This window comes from Aspergillus japonicus, assembly GCF_003184785.1.
Source record: "Aspergillus japonicus CBS 114.51 unplaced genomic scaffold BO86scaffold_4, whole genome shotgun sequence".
In the NCBI taxonomy this organism is placed as follows: Eukaryota; Fungi; Ascomycota; class Eurotiomycetes; order Eurotiales; family Aspergillaceae; genus Aspergillus; species Aspergillus japonicus.
In genome coordinates this window covers 786,671-805,568 of record NW_020291641.1, presented here as the reverse complement: position 1 = coordinate 805,568, position 18,898 = coordinate 786,671, and the positions used below count along the sequence as shown (strand labels likewise).

The 18,898-nt window shown below is 54.5% G+C and overlaps 7 protein-coding genes and 1 non-coding gene across 8 annotated transcripts; 5 read left to right on the top strand and 3 right to left on the bottom strand.

Moving 5' to 3' along the window:
* Nucleotides 1–547: 547 nt before the first annotated feature.
* BO86DRAFT_385707 (uncharacterized protein) lies at nt 548–2,177 on the bottom strand. The gene has a single exon (XM_025671168.1). The coding sequence runs from the start codon at nt 1,690–1,692 to the stop codon at nt 592–594; it is 1,101 nt and encodes a 366-aa protein (XP_025532080.1). The 5' UTR covers nt 1,693–2,177; the 3' UTR covers nt 548–591.
* Nucleotides 2,178–4,031: 1,854 nt separating this feature from the next.
* Nucleotides 4,032–5,073, top strand: BO86DRAFT_385705 (Hsp20/alpha crystallin family protein). Its single transcript, XM_025671167.1, has one exon. It carries the CDS (start codon nt 4,248–4,250, stop codon nt 4,812–4,814), a length of 567 nt encoding a protein of 188 aa, XP_025532079.1. The 5' UTR covers nt 4,032–4,247; the 3' UTR covers nt 4,815–5,073.
* A 253-nt stretch (nt 5,074–5,326) lies between these two features.
* On the top strand, nt 5,327–5,416 carry BO86DRAFT_t42. The gene has a single exon. It is a non-coding gene; the product is annotated as a tRNA-Asp (tRNA).
* Nucleotides 5,417–6,418: 1,002 nt separating this feature from the next.
* Nucleotides 6,419–7,211, bottom strand: BO86DRAFT_303497 (uncharacterized protein; the record flags this gene model as incomplete). Its single annotated transcript, XM_025667581.1, has 2 exons — nt 6,419–6,642; nt 6,704–7,211. 2 exons carry the CDS (start codon nt 7,209–7,211, stop codon nt 6,419–6,421), a joined length of 732 nt encoding a protein of 243 aa, XP_025532078.1.
* Nucleotides 7,212–10,178: 2,967 nt separating this feature from the next.
* Nucleotides 10,179–11,720, bottom strand: BO86DRAFT_395631 (Zn(II)2Cys6 transcription factor; the record flags this gene model as incomplete). Its single annotated transcript, XM_025673340.1, has 1 exon — nt 10,179–11,720. One exon carries the CDS (start codon nt 11,718–11,720, stop codon nt 10,179–10,181), a length of 1,542 nt encoding a protein of 513 aa, XP_025532077.1.
* Nucleotides 11,721–12,650: 930 nt separating this feature from the next.
* Nucleotides 12,651–13,931, top strand: BO86DRAFT_395630 (OSTA/TMEM184 family protein; the record flags this gene model as incomplete). Its single annotated transcript, XM_025673339.1, has 5 exons — nt 12,651–12,772; nt 12,825–13,077; nt 13,129–13,254; nt 13,325–13,474; nt 13,554–13,931. The coding sequence occupies 5 exons, from the start codon at nt 12,651–12,653 to the stop codon at nt 13,929–13,931; spliced, it is 1,029 nt and encodes a 342-aa protein (XP_025532076.1).
* A 1,129-nt stretch (nt 13,932–15,060) lies between these two features.
* Nucleotides 15,061–15,813, top strand: BO86DRAFT_303453 (alpha/beta hydrolase; the record flags this gene model as incomplete). Its single annotated transcript, XM_025667577.1, has 1 exon — nt 15,061–15,813. The coding sequence occupies one exon, from the start codon at nt 15,061–15,063 to the stop codon at nt 15,811–15,813; it is 753 nt and encodes a 250-aa protein (XP_025532075.1).
* An 844-nt stretch (nt 15,814–16,657) lies between these two features.
* BO86DRAFT_415656 (MFS transporter) lies at nt 16,658–18,896 on the top strand (the record flags this gene model as incomplete). The annotated part of the gene is made up of 10 exons (XM_025674921.1): nt 16,658–16,703; nt 16,967–17,432; nt 17,517–17,573; nt 17,641–17,821; nt 17,888–18,111; nt 18,165–18,296; nt 18,371–18,427; nt 18,516–18,649; nt 18,707–18,779; nt 18,833–18,896. The coding sequence occupies 10 exons, from the start codon at nt 16,658–16,660 to the stop codon at nt 18,894–18,896; spliced, it is 1,434 nt and encodes a 477-aa protein (XP_025532074.1).
* Between the last annotated feature and the right edge of the window lie 2 nt (nt 18,897–18,898).

Below are 18,898 nucleotides of genomic sequence, written 5' to 3'. Positions count from 1 at the left end.
CCTTGACGGGCTTATCGTGGAAGACGCGAGTCATCGAAGGATTTAGGGGTCTTTTCATTTTGTAGCTAGACTAAAGACATAGTTTTCCCACGATAGTAAGATCTTGCGCATTATAGTCCGACTAAATCTTGGCTGGCCGAAATTAAGCAAAGTCCGTCGGGCATCCGGCTGGCATATCCGAGGGCGGGAATTGCGGGCGGATACAGAGTTTATCAATCATCAACGACTCTTTGCGATAGACTCTCATTTGAATATTTGGCGGCCCCTTACGAACCCATGTCGTATTGTAACGGAGAGCCTTTGTCAACTTCGAAGCACAATCATATCTTGTGCGTGCATCAGTTTGCCCCGAGCTTACATGGTGGCAGCCTAGGGCAAGGCCCGAGCCGATCTCCGCTGCACAGCCTTCCTACCGGACACGTGAAATACAAGCCCAATGATGAAGAAAGAGCAATACGAGGTGGCGATTGCGCTATGGTCTCCACCTCTAAATCCAATCCTCTCAGGCTCGCAGGTTTGCAAGTAAAACATTAAGCATTAAGTTACGGGGAGAGACCCGAGATATGGTACGATACACCAAGATAGGAATTATTAGCCCATCGAAGCATCCCCTTTCGCCTGTTCACCACCACCCACTTTCACCTGTTGTCGCACAAGCCACAACTCATACTTGACCAGGATCCTGCACACCACCGCCGAGGCCACGAACCGCACCACGATAAAGAGAGCGTCATTCGGGGAGATGAAGAGCAGGCTCGAGAACTGTAGAATCCCCAGAAGCGTGTTGGCCGCGGCGAGTAGCCCCGTCAACCAGGAAATCAGCACATTGGCCACCGTGCGATCCCGCAGCTGGACTTCGGTCGTCTCGCTGCTACCATCCGACGCGGTGAACTGCGCTCGCATCCACCGAAGTATCCGAGTAGAAAGACTGACATTGCTCGTCCGACAGTCGCGAATGTGCACACGCGTGCGGAGCGCGACGGTCATGAAGAGGTGGGTGGCCACGCCCACGGCGACCCAGAGACCGGGCATCCACTGTAACTGCTGGGCGAAGGAGAAGACAACGCGCATGCAGATCTCGTAGACGAGGGCCAGCACATTTCCTGCAGCCACCGCAGCGAGGAGGAACTCAAGCACCACGATAGCGAGGTTGCGGTGCAACAACAGGGAAGAGGGGTCGGCAGAGAGCCACTCGTGGGAGCCTTTCAGGTCCTGGACGTACTGGTAGAGGTTCCCGGAGGCGTCGACCGCGCTGGCGGGCGAGGCGACCATGAGGAGGAAGGAGAGGAGCTGCCGGTCGCCGAAGACGAAGAGCATGGCCGTCTCGTGGGCGCTGGGGCTGATGCTGGCCAGCAGCGTGGGCATCAGTCCCAGCACCACCTGTGCGCTGGCCATCATGGATTTGTAGAGCTCTGGCGTGGCCCGCAGCAGGCAGTTGGTCAACGGGGTCACTACACTGTCGACATGCCAGATCGCCAGCTCGGGGTCATTCGCAGTCAGGTTTCCGACCGGTTGGTCTCCGGTCAAGTATGCGTCGTATTGCGCGGAGCAATTCGTGGTTTTGATCGTGTTGATTGCGCTCCGGTACCTCGGCCACCAGGAGCTGAAGCGTTGCGGTTCGGCTGCGACACATGTTGAGAGAGTGAGGAAGAGGATGAGGAAAAGCACCGATGGCTGTCGCAAGTTCGACATTGTCAGATCCAGTGAGGCTGTAGTGCAGCATGCGAATATATACTAGGAAGCCAGGCCAAGCCAATATGCGGAGAACTGGACCGCGTCCATGAAGCATTCTGCAGGACGCCCAAATACCCGCTTTCACGCTATATATACTGTCGAAGTCGCCGTAGGAGTTCGCCTCATATCGGCATCTTCGTATAATACTTCAATCATCTAGTCACGGTGTGCAGCAGGCATCCATGTTCTCAATGATCGCCAGCTGGAAGGCCGGTAAGAGTCATGTCATGGGGATAGGCGATTGCATGAAGCCTAACAGCAACGATCTTTCATAAAGCAGATGGAAGAAAAGCTCCGCAGGCATGGGCACTATCAACACGATCTCTCGCGGCAAATCAGCGCCGAAACTCCAATCAGGCTGGAGATTGCTGTGGCTCATGTTGGTGGCTTCCTGAGGTAGCGGGATTAAGAGACGGTAGTATAGCCCCCGCGTGCTTGGCCCGGCCGGCACTGCCTCCTCTTCAGCATTACGAAATGCGTATTCGAATCGTATTCCACATTTCGTGCCTGGTCCTATTGACTACGGCTGCACAAAATCCGATTACTCCGACATTTGCTGGTCTTGGTGCAGAACGGGTATGGGGGGGTTGACATAGCACAGCCTCCTTTTCAACTTCCCCGCGCTGCTCCCTATTGGTGACAAAGGTCCGTGATGAGCAGGCTGCATCACTTCTTGGCATCCTTCCAGAAGCCACATGGTATGTCGATCAGATTCACAGGCTGGTAACCACGGAAGCACTGCCTCAAATACTTCGTAATGACGAACTTTGAGTCTTTCCCTAGGAAAGAGCGCCAAGAGCCTGCGTCTAGGTGGCCGTACTGTCGAAAGCTGCAGGTCAATTAGATGACATGTTGCCCTGCTTTCTTAGGTTGAGCAAAAGGCGTTGACGGGGTCAAATGGGAGGAAACATGCTGCGAGAACGGTGGCCCAAGGTCCGAGACCATAACAGCCCAGAATTCTTGCAAGCTCGGATCAGTACGGAAGACCACATCGAGTGATCAATGCCGCACAATCGCCCAGCACCTATAGAGCTATCGACGCCGGTCAACATCTCCAGAGTCTTGTCCTGGCTCAAACAAAGACACAAACTAATGAGCATAGTCTTGTTGTAAGATAACCTCTGTCGACGATCTTGTATTTCATAAACTGTACTTTTCCACTCCTACCAATTCAGTCGTCGTGACTCGCATGCAGAAAAGCTGATGTCGTTTCTCAGAACCCCTTCGAGCCGAAGCATAATCACTTCCAGTTGCAGGCACTTCCAGGTCAAAAGGAAAACCAACCATGGAGGCTCGACCATTGCTACAGGACACCTTTTGGTGAATACTCTGCCTCTTAGGTATCACATGTCACGCTGAACAACTCCCACCAATCTTCGATCGAAATAGGTGCCAGTATCACCTCATCTTTGAGCCATCAGTCGCAGACTCGACTTTGAACCCCGCATCGAAGCTTCTCCCAGCATCTATAATACGGGCAAGTCGCACAACGTCATGGCACACCACTCGAAGCTGCTGTTCTCATCCCATGGTTCCAACGACTATCCCAAGCAAACCCCGATGCCTTGCTTTTGGATTCCGTGGTTGACCAAGGGGGTTCGATCCGAGTCGTGTCACTCCACGGGTTGGTCTAGCCGCTGAACTTGGTTCCATGGGATTCTCAGTGCTGTGGTGTCATTTGCCACCGAAGCAGCAAACACTGAGACCGATGTACTGTACGATGGAACCAGGATTCAAGGGTAATAGCTGGCTGGGCTGAGCTGCCGAATAGCACAGCCTTCCCTACTGATTTGACGTGACCAGAGGGGGGAGGGGACCCTCGGTCTGTGCTCCCCGAGCTCCATGGAATTACTTGACTTAGGGCTGCGGCGGACAAGAACTGGGGTCCGGTGGGTTCATTCTAGAGCTGTCTATCCGGGTCTTCCTGAGCAGGGACAGCGCCGATCGCACTGACTACCCAGCTAAACTGATGGATGTTGTAGAAAAACATACGGACTCGATTGATAGAGTATAGTATAGCCATACCAGAAGTGACATTGTCATAGAATGGCGTGATGCCATTACATCACTTAGACTTGTCTGTTGTTGCACAGTAACTTACAGTATGAGCACAGCGGCAGATAACAAGAGGGTCACGTGGCCGGGGTCGAATCGGCCAGAAGCATCGCGGAGCCACTCGGCCGGTCCGGCCGATTCTCGCAACTTCCAAGGCCATCCGCTGGATGCCTCAGGCATCTTCCAGAGCCATCTAGAATGCTGGATCCATCACCCCTAGAACCATCCATAGAACCATCCATGGAATCGTCTATCCCCGCTTGTTGCATCATCAGCATTCTCAGTCATGGCTGTCACAAGGTATAAAGACCCCCTCGAGCTCTGGTCAAGTTGGTCTTCATCAGATCAGAATCAATCAAGCCATCAACGAGAACAACAACTAAGTCTCTAATCCTCTACATACCACGCACTCTTCTACAAACTCTTCTCTACATCTACCACCAACCACCACAATCAACATGTCTCTCTTCCGCAGCATCCCTTCCGCTGGTGAATTCGGCCCGCTCTTCCGTCTTCTGGACGACTATGACCTCCACCGTTCCGGCCAGAGCGCCAGCTCCTCCACCACCGCCCGCTCCTTCGCGCCTCGCTTTGACGTCCGCGAGACCGCGGAGGGCTACCACCTCGACGGCGAGCTGCCTGGCATCGCCCAGAAGGACGTCGACATTGAGTTCTCCGACCCTCAGACCCTCGTGATCAAGGGCCGCACCGAGCGCGAATACCACAACTTCGACGAGCACGAGGAAGGCCAGCAGGAGACCGCCACCCAGGAGAACAAGGAGAAGGAGAAGGCCACCGAAAGCACGGAGGTCTCCAAGACCGGCGACAAGCAGGTCAGCAAGAACCACAAGAACAAGCCGCACTTCTGGGTCAGCGAGCGCTCCGTCGGCGAATTCCACCGCACCTTCAGCTTCCCCACCCGCGTCGACCAGGACAGCGTCAAGGCCAGCCTGAAGAACGGCATCCTCTCCATCTTCGTGCCCAAGGCCGCCAAGCCCACCTCCAAGAAGATCACCATCGAGTGAATCGGTGCACCAGATGAGCGGAGGCGAGGCGAGGCGCGACGCGACGCGACGCGACGAGAATTTGTGATCGGTTGAAGTTCTAGCATAGCGATTGAATTTGTTGACTTTGTGCTTGTTCTGTGTTGTTTCTTTTCCTTCTTGAGCTGGTTGATTGAGAAGATGATCGCACTTTCATTCCTTCGGAAGTATTCTGTTGAGCACTGGATGTCATTCCTTACAGTAATGTTTGCTAATAGTTAATTGATTCTGTTACCTATTATCTTATCTCCACATCACGAGTAGACTAGAGTTGGCACCAAGAGTAAACATTAAAATAGCTTTGGCATCGGAATGTCGTAGCATAAGATGAGCCCCTCTGGATCGGTTAGTGATAAAAGCATTGGCCTCAGGTAGGAAGATAATACCTACACTTATCCCCACCGCGGATAGTTTGTTGACGGCAGCGAGAGCTGGATTTTGTTTTTCTCGTTTTAGAGCCATAGATGCAAACGAAGCAAGATACCTCATGTGCTTCCTCGATGGTCTAACGGTCATGATTTCCGCTTGTCAATCCCTTCTGGGAACAAGCGCGGGAGACCTGGGTTCGACTCCCAGTCGGGGAGATTTCTTTTTGCCCTGCGTTAGTATATCTCATATCCTTCTTTTCAGTAAATTACTTTTGCTCTTGTTGTGTGTATTCCTGAGGGTCGGTGTCCCGGGGCTATTAACTAGCTCTTCAATATGTAGCTCATGTGTCGCAATACTCGATGCTTTTGATTGCTCTGTTGTCGCATCTTTTTCTGGTATTCAGCCTGGCTCCGTATACGCCGACGATATATATCTGGTTCCGTCCGTCCCTCCACTCTGAGCAATTTGCGTCTCGGGTCAACTTGGTCCTCCTATGCTTGTTACCACTTTAGTATATGGTATCAAACCTGTAAGTGCATCTTCTCTCGCCCTATCAATCCTCCTCACCAGCGCAGTACCCAGAGTAAACACAGACATGATGACCCGGTGGTAGCGCCCCGACCGATCACGTGACCGAAAGTGCTGGTCACGACCGATGCCGGCTGATGCCTGGGGCACCACTTTAAGCACCAGCACTACGAGTAGAGTTCAGACCTTTCCAGGGTTGGGATTGTGAGGAGATCTTGGTTCGGCTGATAGGAACGGGATTGCAGACAAGGGTAGCCCTATGTCTCTACGCACCTAAGTGAAAGCGGGTACCCAGTCTAGATCCTGTGGTGTATACATATACGGCATCCCGTCGAGGTCTAGGCTAAGCCGTTCCATCCACACACGGTACTACTCGCAGCATCGACGGTGATGGCACTGCCTACAGAACACCAAGAACCAGCCCTTCAGGCAAGCAAAGCACAAGTAGATTCTAGCCGCAGTATACAATACATCTCAGACATCGCACCAAATTCATCACCAAGCATGAACCCCAGCCCTAAAGACGAGGGTAACCAATGCTGGTGGAGCAAGAAAGGTATCGTAGAACGAACAAAAATATCAAACCAATCCAGCGTAGCAAATAGGGAATCAACCATGATTTCATCCTAATCCCGCCGAGAAGCGGGATCCCGACATCCAGAGTCTCGTCGCGAAGACCGACGACGAGCTTATGCGCTCAGGGTGCACTTAGTGGCGGCGTTGACCCAGCCGGTCAGACGGTTGGCAACGTCGGTGGCATAGCAGGCGGTGCCGACGCCGACGTTCAGGTTGGAGGCGTCGGAGATGGAGCCCGAGTTGTACAGGCGGGCGGCGCGGTAGAAGCCAGAGACGTCCGTCTTGCCCTGCTGGTCGATCAGACTGGCGAGTCCGTCACCGGCGGCGGTTCCGATCGCTGTGTTACGGGAGCAGTTAGTGTCTGCGCTGAACGAGATTCGGGCTTGAAGGGCACTCACCACCATCGCGAACCATCTGGAGGATCTCGTTCTTCGGGCACGGGTTCTGGACCACCCCGTTGTCGTTGCAAGTGCCGGCGCCGTCATGATCCTGCATGAGGCCCGGGTTGCGCACGCCGTAGTTGGTGGTGTGCACGCGGACACAGCCCTTGGATTCCTGCATGATGATGGCCAGGATGAACCGGTGGTCGAGGTGGGACTCCTTGGCCACCTGCTGGATCGAGTCGTACAGGTTCTGGGTCTCGTTGGCCGAGTTGTTGGGCACGTCGAACTGGGTGCAGGACTCCATGATGGTGGGCTTGTTGGCCTTCCACATGTCGTCGAAGGAAACCCAGCTGGACTGGGCGGGCCAGCCATCGGCGACGCTGCCGTCTCCGGTGTGGAAAGTGTAGACATCCTGTCCGGTGCCGCTGCCATCGTTATCCTTGAGCGTGGTGACGGCCAGGCTGCTGACGCTGACCACGGCGTTGGTAGAGCGGGAGACCAGGTTCTTGGTCCGGCTGCCCATGGGGACGGCGGTGGAGAGGCCAACCAGCGTGGCGGCGGCAAGAAGGAAGTTGTTCAACTGCATTGTGATGGTGGTAAAGGTTTTGGTTATAGGGTTTAGAAGATTGGTAGACAGGGAGAAAAAAAAGCGAAGACTGGATCCTGCAAGGATTAATAGAGAGAGTGTGGATGAACGAAGGAGTGTGATGAGACTAATCAATAGTCTCGACAAGCAACGAATAAGGAATGACGATGTCGTGAACGACTAGAATCTGCAAGCTTGCACTGCAAGTTGATGAGGGAATGAGGATGATGGGGAGAAGAAGAAAAAGGAGGAGGATGCATCTGGAGGGGTAGCAGACGAGGTCTTTATACGGCCGTGGTTGTGAAGAAAAAAGCCCATCGCTGCAGGACGAAGCGAGTCAAGCAGGAAAGTCTATTTGCTGCCACAGTGGGCACCAGGGAGTTCGTTCCTGCGGCCCCTGTGCGTGCCTGTTGGATGTACCTGTTGACCTCCTCCGGGGACGCAGGAACTAGGTTGCAAAAACGCTCTATCACGTTTGTTGGAGTGGGCTTTCCCAATGGGAGTTGAACATGTTCATGTCGGGGATTTTCAGGTCTGTAAAGCCCCCAATCGGGACCAATCAGGACCAATCGGACCAGCCGCACGGATGCAACCGAGGCCGATCTGGAGTTGCCATTGGTTCATGGCCATTACGCCGGTTCAGATCCCTGGAGCCAATCAAAGCGCTGAAACGGGCGATCCTGCCCGGTGGTTAGTGGACTAAGCTCTATCGGGACTAGTCGCCGGAAGTGACACCTGTTTCAGACTTTCAAGTTGTTTTCAGACTGAGCCTTCAGCTCCGAGCCTGGAGGTCAGCTTAACTTACCCCTCTTTTTCTCACGTTCTTCGAAGATATACTCTCGTGTCTGCACTATCATGGCAAGGTATATTCCAGGTTACAGACAAGGAAATTTGCCTACCACCAGTGCCCCGATGACTGACCAAGTTGGCTACTCAGCAAGTAGAGCAGGGTGGGTCGACCACCGTGCAATGCGGTAGGGCAGGATGGGGTCGGGTCGGTTTCAGGTGTCTTTCTTCAATGAACCTCGGGGCTCTCGGTTTCAGATTCATTCCAATTCATTCCAACCCACTTCCGAATAAAAGACTCCACCACTGGCAGGATCTCGAGTCTCTTGCTTTGTCCAGGGGCCCGCCCGGCTGTTGGCATCTGCAGTCTGAATGCCCGGTCATGGCATGCATGCATTCAATCAGGGTATGCCCCTATGATCGCCCCTTTCACCTGAACCGCACTAATCTGATCTCCTTAACCCATTTTTCTACGATTCTCAGCATCGGTGATAATAGTTGGCCCATTCCGCCCCTTATCCAAACAGCGATCGACCGCTGTCTTTGCAGCCATGCGGAGATTGACGCTCCCAACACTACCAAAATTACACCACCACATACTGTTCATGTCAGCACAACACGGCCCCCATGAGGAGCTTCTACCCTGCCATCCAGCTGCTGAGGACACACTACCCCGCGTTGGGTGGCTGAGGGAATCCCACGGCTTGATTGAGCCATAATACGCTTACTCTCCTGCCTTCTCCGGCCATCTTGGCGCCATCCGACTCCTGATTCACTCACAAAAATAGCGACAGGGGACTGGTTCCGGACCAGATGCCCCTTCTGACCCTTTGCGAAGAAGCGACCGAGACATAAGCACAATTTTAATCCTGCAGAATAAGGGTGACTGCTCTGCGAGTCATGCTGGAGTTGTGTTTGTGTTGTCAATCTCGCCCGTCAGCATTCCGGCAGCATCCTGGCGAGACTGCAATTCCATTGTTGGTGAGGAGGATCTTCTCACGCGTGATGCTCGCGTTGCATTGACGCAGAATCGACACTGCTTGCGATCCGGGTCTCTGGTGACGGCAAAGCTCGACTAACCGCAAGCCTACTCAGCGGGACCACTTGTGCTGTACATACAATATTGCGCTGGGCAATTACCCCTGGAAAGCGAGACATGCAGTTGTAGTGTTGCTCCAACAAGCGCATTATTGTCTCCCTCGATCCTCTGAATCTCATATTGTGCTGCGCCTCATCCTTGACTCTATTTTCGCGGGCCGAAACCAGTGGTGAGACAATCTTGAGAGCACAGCTAAGGGAGAGACTTTCAGGCTCGAGTCAATCTAGGCAAACTCGAAATCTGCGTTGTATTTCCCTCACTTGTCTCGATCTTAATCAGGACCGAAGACAGGGTGGTCCAGACACGCATTCGATGATACTGATGAGGACCTCGTCACCAACAGTTCCAGTGCACAATGGGAGGCCTCTCACTCATGTTGAGCAGCCATCTCGCCCCATGCATGTTGACACTTCGTTTTACGACCTGTTCCTGAGTCCTCAGGGTTTCTGTCGGTCGCTACTCCTCTGACGGCCTCTTCGCTAGCATCAACTCCCCATCAGGAGAGGGCTACGATATTGCTGGACAAACAGAGTTCGGACACCGGTGGTTGAATCAAGAATTCGCAGGAGGTGAGCATCAGTCAAAATCAAACTTTCGGCCGGGTCATACCAAAAGGGAGCAAATGAGGTGATTCTTCCATTGATGCACTGATGGTCTTGACCGTGACAGCATCTGGTCCTCGAAGCTGACTACGTGATCGACCTGCCCCGACACCCTATCCGAAGCCCTCTTTCGTCGGACGCATCCAGTGCACACATGGAAGGGCACACAGTAGAAGGACATGCAACTCCTCAGGGTGCTACACAACACATCGCCTCCGGCGTGAATTCCAAGCGATCTGGGACTGGAAAGCCGTTGCATCGACATATACTGCGCATATCGTCCTTTACATGCTGGTTTCTCTTTCTGAAGGCCTCTTGAATGCTAAATCGAGACAGAGATCATAGCAATACCAGCAGACTGTCACCTCTATTCCCCTCCAAATCCGTGTCCAGCACAAACCCCCTTCTATCCCGGCGTCATCCGTCATTCTCGCGACTCCCCACCAACTGCCGCACATACAGCAGAGCATCCCCAACCCACCGCGCTCGCTCCTCGCCAACCCGATCCCTCACGCCCGGATTCCGCTGCAACGCACCCACCACCACACTGAGAGGCCACACAATCGCCAGCCCCCGCATCGCTTCCCCCTCCCCGGCCCCGCGACCACCACCGAGGCCGTCACTCCCCGCAGTCGGCGGCCCCACGATCGCATTCGTACTGCGGGATATATGGCCTACCATCTCCTCGACCACCTCCAGAGCACCCACCTGCTGGTCTCGCAGCCATACCCCCGACTGGTCAGGATCTCGCTCTGCAATCCACCGTCGACATCGGAGCAGATTCCGGGCCAGCAGGATCCGCACCGCGAACCCGAAGGTCCGGGGGATCGCCCGCCAGCTGGACTCGTAGACGTAGACCCGCCGCGGCGCCCCGGGCCACTGGAGGAGGAGGTGGTCTTGGGGGGTGGCGGGGCGGTCGTAGAAGTGGAATGCAGGCGGGAGGTGGGACTCCCATTCCTGGAGCTCGCGGTCGGCCTGGATGAGCGTGGCGATCATCTCCTCGAGGTGGAGGATGGCGGGATTTGAGATGTTGCGGGGCTTCTCGTGAGCGTCCATCCAGCTGTCCAGATCGGCCTGCCACTGCGCGAGGTGATACATCGTCCGGAACAGTCGCGCGGCGGGGAGGCGGGGATCGAGAACCCCTGTCCACAGGTGCAAGGGGAGCTGGGGTCGGGAGCGTGCGTTCAGGCAGTTCACTATCATGAGCAAGTACAGGAACTTGAGCAGTCGTGGGTCAATGGTCTCCTCCTCTGTTGCATTTGGCCCGCGAGATTGTGTTTGCTGCTGCTGCTGCTGCTGCTGGATGAGCGAGATGGCCCCGTGTTGATGCGCCTGCCAGGATCGGTGCTGCTGCTGTTCGCCTCCACCACCCTCCCCACTTGCGCTGCTGGGCAGGATGGTCTCGAAGAGCCCCATCAGCGAGACGGAGACGATCACATCCGTGCCGGGGACGCCGTTGCGGGTCTGCAGCTGCGACCGGATGAGGCCGATGGCTTTGGAGTACTCGGTGCGGGCGAGGATCTCCAGCTGCGGGATCTGCCGCTGCCGTTGCTGCTGTTGGCGCGCGTGGTGGGCCAGGGCCAGCGCTCGAATGGCCTGCGCCGAGGCCGGGTTGCCGGCTGGTTGCCGGTGGAGCATGGGCAGCATCTGAAAGAATTCCAGCCAGGGATTGGAGACGGCAACCGTGCATCCGAAGTCCCGATAGAAGGTGGCTAATGCGTGATGCTGGAGATCATCGGCAGGGGGACTAGGGCTTGGCGAATGGAGGGGACTGGGGACGGCCGCAGCCCTCTGGCGCCATAGCGAGACGGCTCGCACGGCCGCCTTGGTGTTCTCGTTACGGAAGTCGATCTCCAGTGGGTCGGGGTAGTGACAGCTGATGCCTTGGCGAGTACATCGGGCGCATTGCGGTTGATCTTCGCTGCACTGCGGTTGATAGTCTGTTAGGGGTAGCCGCATTGGGGGGAGGGGGTGATGCTGAGTTACCTTGACCTTGGATTTACGGCATGCAAGACAGCCTTTACTTCTACGGCTGCGACTCATGGGGTCTTTGTTGCTCTGCATGAAGGCGAGCTGAGGATGGTGATGGCAGAGTTTACAGGATGCAGAATGTGGAAAAAGTCCCGAGACGTGGGCATGAAACACTGCCACGTGGGAGGAATGCGCTTAAGGTTCTGGTCTGCAGTTGCAAACTGTAGGGAACCCTCGTTTATGAGTGTCTGAAGAAGGGGGTCCGCGATATTGATGCTGCGTCTTGCGGCTGACAGCCTCGTGGAGCGTGCAAGGCTGTGGAGGTGGGGCCCGATTGTTTTCCTGCTGAAGCTTAGATGGGTTTTCCTTTGTATTCTCGCGCCTCCTGCCGCAAATAGCCTAGTGTCAGTGGAGATACAGTGGAGATACGTGTTTGCGGCTGTGCTGAAAGCCAATGATGCGATGAAGGAATCTATACTTGCTCCTCCTATAAAATCCCGTCTCGCCTCGCTTGCCTCATATGGACTAGCGCCACGACAGGCTATGCTAAGACTCTAGTATGGAGTAGATTGATTGCATGCCTTCACGGCCACACCGACGTTTGTTGTGTCAATCCTTTTCGACGATCAGCTTCGAGGAAGGATATAAAGGCATGCTGCGCATTTGTGGAGAGGACTTACTCCTGACAATTGTGTTGCATCGCAGCCCAGAATCGGTACTTGTGTGGTCAAAACGTGCTCTATAAGATCAATACTTCTGGAAAATGGGTATATTTCACCACGACAGCAGCAGCAGCAGCAGCCATGCAAATCACACATGTCCCATAGAGTCGCTTTCAGAAGGCAAGTCCCACCATTTGGTGCCAAAAGACGGGACTAACTGTGGATGACAGTGGCCTCCCAGCCATTCGTACACAACATGTCATTCCATACCTTCAACATGATCCTGTCTGGGGCTTGTACGGTGTTCACTTGCCTGACGATCCTCACATTGATGTTTCTGCATGCAACTCATCTCAGCAAGCCCAAGGAACAGCTCAAGTATGTTGTCCTCCGCTGTCACCTTGACAATCCGTGCATTAACAGATCACAGGATCATGCGGATCTCCACACTGCTCCCTTTGTACTCAATCTTCTCATTTCTCGGAATCTGCTTCCCCGAGGTATATGTATATCTGGAGCCCTGGCTCGACGTGTTCCAGTCCGTGGCGCTGGGGATTTTCTACCTGCTGATGCTGGAGTTTTTGGCGCCGTCCATCTCCCGCGAAAAAAACATGTTCTTCGCGCCGTTGGCCATTCCGCCCAGTGGAAGTGAGTCTCCCGCTGAGAGTCTGAGTTGGTATCGAGTAAGTTCTTTTCTCCATCTTTTGGAATGTGACGGTGCTAACACAGGGCAGAAAACATGGATCGCTATCTTCCAGTACCCGGCCGTCGCGCTGTTGGCATCCCTCGTAACCGACATCACCCAAGCAGCCGGGGTCTACTGCATGGAAAGCAGCAAGCCCTACTTTGCACATCTATGGGTAAGTCCCCGCGCCCACCCTTTTGCTTCTCGTCCATGTTGCCAGTGATTGTCAGTCTAATCCAATCAAGATCACAATCTTCCTCAACCTGTCCCTCGTATCGGCCGTGTTTTCGGTGCTCAAATTCTACAAGAGCTTCAAGGTCCAGTTGAAGAACCACCAGCCTCTCGCCAAGCTGCTAGCCTTCAAGTTGATTGTCGGCTTGTCATTCCTCGAACGGGTAAGCCTGCCTGCCCCTTTCGCGCATGCAGTTCGTTCTAAAGGTGGAAGTAAGGCGGGACTGACAGACACTGCAACAGATCATTTTCTTCGCGCTCGGAGCGACAGACGTCCTCAAGCCGAACGCACAGCTCACCTACGCGGACGTGAACATTGGCATCCCGACGATGGTGATCTGCATCCAGATGGTGCCCTTTGCCCTGTTCTTCCACTACGCGTACTCCGTTCGGCCGTATGTCATCCACAAGACGTTACCGACGATCGAGGCGAGTTCGAATCCGGCGTATGAGGCGGTGACGCAGCTGCGGTATCGCGGGGGACCACTGGGGGTCCGGGCTTGGGTGGCGATGCTGGATGTGAGGGAGATCGCGGGTGCGATTCGGTTTGCGTTGTCGATGGTTCTTGGGGGTAAAGGAGTGGGGAGAGGGGAGGAGATGGACAAGCTTGGAGAGCGGTGATTTTCTGATTGTGGGTGGTTGTGCTGATTCCCTTTCCTTGGGTGCGGGTTTGTTATATGCTTAGATAGGCCTGCGCCAAAATGTGGGACTCGGGTTCTTTTGATTTGTGATATCGTTGGTTGGTTGGTAAGATGCCGATAGCGTTTGAGTAAGATTTCGGCTCCTTTCGAGAGACATATACTGTATTACATCACAGCCCGAGGTCTGGATCGTGTCTACAATGTACTTGCATGGTGACTTGCTCGTAGCACACAAGAGAGGCCACAACGAGGCTCTGGATCAACCCATTGGCTGCAATACTAGCGCGAATATGAAGCCCTAATCATCTAGCAGTAGCAAAGAATTGTCTTAAATGAAGGGACTTAAGGACAAATCCCTCAAAGCTGCATCGTCGTCAGCTGACGTACAGTACACCAGTGACGGGAACCACGGCTCGAATCATACATACGGCATTCATATTGGTCCGGAGTCAGTCACTCCTTATTGGGTTATCTGCGACTGATGTGATCATTCTGACGGATCTCGGGGATTTACGCGATATAGATACATAACGTGGGTTTATCTGAGCTTCATTGATCTCGGAAGCGGGATATGTAGGCTTTGACTTCAGGCCCTATGGAGATAAGTGGTGTCATGGTTGAGACTATACTTTGTAAGAGGCTTGTGGAGATGGTAGGTAGCATTGCCATACTACGTTCGCCATTGATTAAATGGGATTCTCTCTGACCTCACATTCATTTCTGATCTCTGTTCAAACTCAAATTTCTGGACTTTACGCCATCCTGTAGAATCCTTACCAGGAAATGCAGGTTCACGCTCCTAGTTGTCCTAAGCATAGTCAGTTCTAACACCCCTTGAACCTGTCAGTGAATGCCAATTCTTTAATCAAGGACCAGGGTTCCTCCATTACTCAATATTACCTCGCCATTGCCAGTGCGGGTTGTTGTGAAACTACAGCGCAATCACTCACCTGGAGCAGAATCTGGATCACGCCTTCTGCAAATACACCCTCGGAGAACCCAGACCTACCCAGACGCTCGCAAACCTCAGCCACCTCTTACTCCGACCTGACTATTCTACACCACACACACTTGTCCACTCTTCTCACCAATCGATCGCCACCGCAACCATGCCCTCAACCGCCATCCTCTTCGTCCCAGGCGCCTGGCACAGCCCAAGCTGCTTCAACCAGGTCATCGACCTCCTCCAATCCACCACAATCTACACCACCGACGTCGTCCACCTCCCATCCGTCGGTCCCGAGAACCACCACTACCTTCATGACTTCACCGTGGACGTCCAGCAAATCCGCACCCAGATCCTGCGCCTCGCCGCTGCCACCCACCGCATCCTCGTGTTCGCGCACTCCTACGGCGGCGTCGTCGCCAGCGAGGCCATTCAGCACCTGGACTTCGAGACCCGCCAGCAAGCAAACCTCCCCGGCGGCGTCACGCATCTCTTCCTGTGCTGCTCTTTCCTCATTCCCGAGGGCCGCTCGCTCAGGGACGCACTCGGCGGTCAAGACGCCCCCTGGGTGGAGGTCTCGGCGGATCGGATGGCGGCGATGCCTCGTAATCCGATCGAGGTGTTCTATCAGGATGTGCCGGAGACGGTGGCGCGCGCGGCCGTGGCGGAGCTGAAACCGCATAGCTATCGCACGTTTCTCAGCGTCTGTCGCTTTGCGGCGTGGAGGGTCGTGCAGATCACGTACCTTTATTGTGAAAGGGATCGGGCGATCCCGGTGGCGGTGCAGAAGCAAATGGTGGAGCAGGTCGGGCAGGGGCATGGTATTCGGACGGAGACGCTGGATGCTGGGCATAGTCCGTTTTTGTCGAGGGTGGAGAAGGTGGTTGCTGCGATTCGCGGAGCTGCTGAGCTTTGAGGTAGGATTTCAGGGTTGAATAGGTGGGTAGGAGGGGGCGAAAGGGGTTGGACTGGCAACTTGATGCATGCTTAGGTTGCTGAGGAAGAACACGGTATCTGAGGGATTATACCATCAATATCATAAGGGAATTTGCATGCACCATAAGGAAGTAAGACTTGTCAGTTCCAGTGCTTCGGATGGTAGATGAGGATGGACTTGATTGATGCAAACAGCTTCCAACGTCTGTGAACCATGCCTAGCCAGCCGCCTGAGTCAGTAAAAAACATGCTTCTGGGACAGCCACTCCCCCATCGGGTCGGACAGACCTTGGAGGCTGTGCGACAGCCCCGGTAATGCAGCTGCAGTGAGACCAATTGGAAAATAAGGTACTCGAACCCACTGCCGGAGGACAGTGTAACTCCGGGGTGGACGTTCTCTCAACAGCATCAACAGCATCATACGGTCTGATCCTATCTGCTAAAGCAAGTACAGGAGATTGAGGGAGTAATGTAGTCACTATATTCACATTCTCCGAGAGTATGTACAGCGGGCAGTGCTCAGCAGCCAAGGTCAGGTCATAGAGTGCTAGCCCTGATGTTGTCGGCCAACCGCATTGTCCAAAGGGACGGCAGCAACGCATTCCACCCTGGGATCAGATAGAAGATTATTGAGAAACTCGGAGAAAGGTCCAATTGTAGCAGACCTGCAATGCACAGCGACAGTGAACATATGGAGAAAGTTGAACTATACTAAGTATACCGTAAGAACCATAAGCTTAACCAACCACCGCCCACCGCGAGCTCGTATAGCAGGCCTGGGAGATGAGATGACGGTCTCACGAAAGAACCACAATTCGCCGATCATGACACCACTTCGGAACAACCAGGAAAGACTCTGTTTCTCCGAGGGTGTTGGACTTGAGGGGGCAATCGAAAATCCGGGTCCAACCATCAGCGGCGTTCAGCCAGACCCATTTCTCTCCCAATGCACTCGCTTCTTCCCCGCAGCATGAACCTCAACAGCTTCAATGCAGCATTTCCCCTTCTTCTTCCCAGAATCAACCAGCCTACTCATTCCTCTTTCGAGGTCAACAAGGAGAGAAAAGGCATGGAAACCTCCTCCCACTCAACGGAAATCGACCTGGAGTCACTACCCAGCGACGCCTTCGAAGTGCGCTGGGCCCCCGAAGACGCCCCAGCGAACCCGCATTGTCTCGCACCGCGGCGTAAATGGGCGATTGAGCTCCTCATCTGCTCCACCACTCTTTGCATTACCGTCACCAGTTCCCTGTATGTCAGCACCTACCACCAGATCACCGAGGAGCTGCGCTGCTCGCGCATCGTCGCCACCCTGGGGCTGAGCCTGTTCATCGGCGGGCTGGGCTGGGGGCCCCTGGTGCTCTCGCCGCTGTCAGAGTTCTATGGAAGACGCCCAATCTTTCGCATCTCGCTGCCGCTGTTTGTCCTCTTCCTGGTCCCCTGCGCGGTCGCCCGCAACATCGAGACGATGCTGGTGGCGCGGTTGCTGACCGGGTTAGCCGGGGCGGCGTTCACCAGCGTGGCGGGCGCGACGGTAGGGGATCTGTATACCAGGGAGAAGTTGCATTTTCCGATGCTGGTGTATACGGCGTCGCCTTTGTGCGTTCTCCATCCTGATCAATGGGCAGGGGTAGTTGTGGCGGAGGAAGGGAAACTGACTGATGGCTGATGGCGAAATGGTAGCACCGGATCAAGTTTCGGACCTATGCTTGGGGGACTGATTAATTCATTTGCGTCATGGTGAGTAGAGTCCAGCCAGCCGACTTCTGGACAATGAGTCTCACATGGACCTGCTTCTTGAGTAAAGGCGTTGGTCGTTCTACATTCTCCTCATCTGGTCCTCCATCCAATGCCTCCTCGTCCTCTGCTTCGTGCCGGAGACCTACCACCCCGTCCTCCTCCGGAGCAAAGCTCGCCGTCTTCGCAAGGAAACGGGGGATGAGCGATGGAAGGCACCGATCGAGCGGTTGGATCGGTCGATCTTGATGGTGCGTATTCCTCGGGTTTCTCCTTCGTTTTAGGGCTTGCTCTATGCAACTCGGCTAATTTTCCAGACCGTTCTCCGCTCCCTTTACCGTCCCTTCATGCTCCTCTTCCTCGAACCCATGTGCCTGAATCTTTGCCTCCTCTCAGCCATTGCTCTGGGCATTCAGTATCTATTCTTCGGCTCGTTTAAGATTATCTTCGGCACGGTCTACAGTTGGGGGCTGTGGCAGTCTGGCCTCGCGTTTGCGGGCATCACGACCGGGATGGTCGCTGCGGTGGTTGCAGATCCTTGGTATGAATCTTTGCCCCTGTCCGGAGTGAGTGTTCTGATACCTTTGATGGTAGGTGTCGCAGGTCGTATTTTCGGATGAACATCCTGCAGCAGATTGACGAGACGGACCCCGAGCGACGACTACCACCGGCGGTGATCGGGGCGCCGCTGTTGACAGTGGGGTTGTTCTGGTTTGCTTGGACGGCGTGAGATTTCTCCTCCGTGCTTTCTTGCCTCTTGTGCAAAGAGTATGTCGGAGCCAATGTTGACCGTGCAGCAGACTGCCTTCGGTGCATTGGGCGATCCCTATAATCGGGAGTTCCTTGTTTGGAGCAGGGTAAAGTATACCTATACCTCGAGCCTTGTCTGAGGTTCTTCCTGCGGTGACGTGCTAGGACACAGCTGATGACAGGCATTCAATGCAGAATGATCCTGGTTTACGCGGGCGTCTTCACCTTCCTGGTGGATGCATATCCTGTGTACGCTGCCAGTGCCCTGGGGGCCAATAGCTTCACGCGCAGTACTTTTGCCGCTGCGTTCCCCTTGTTCGGGTATCCGAGTAAGCTTGCGATTGATACACGAAGCCGGGTTGCTCAAGAGGATAACAAGCTATCAGTGTATCACACGCTGGGCAACCAGTGGGCGACCTCCTTGCTGGCGTTTCTGAGTCTGGTGATGGCTCCATTCCCGTGAGTGTTGCGCTCTGCAGCTGGTGCCTGGTGGCTGACTTTGACGGTGATAGGTATATCTTCTTCAGATACGGCAAGAGAATCCGACAGAGGAGTCGGTTTGCCACGCGGAAGTAGGG

Bases quoted from the DNA above. Each gene is read 5' to 3' on its own strand.
- BO86DRAFT_385707 (XM_025671168.1), bottom strand. From the start codon at position 1,692: ATGTCGAACTTGCGACAGCCATCGGTGCTTTTCCTCATCCTCTTCCTC.
- BO86DRAFT_385705 (XM_025671167.1), top strand. From the start codon at position 4,248: ATGTCTCTCTTCCGCAGCATCCCTTCCGCTGGTGAATTCGGCCCGCTC.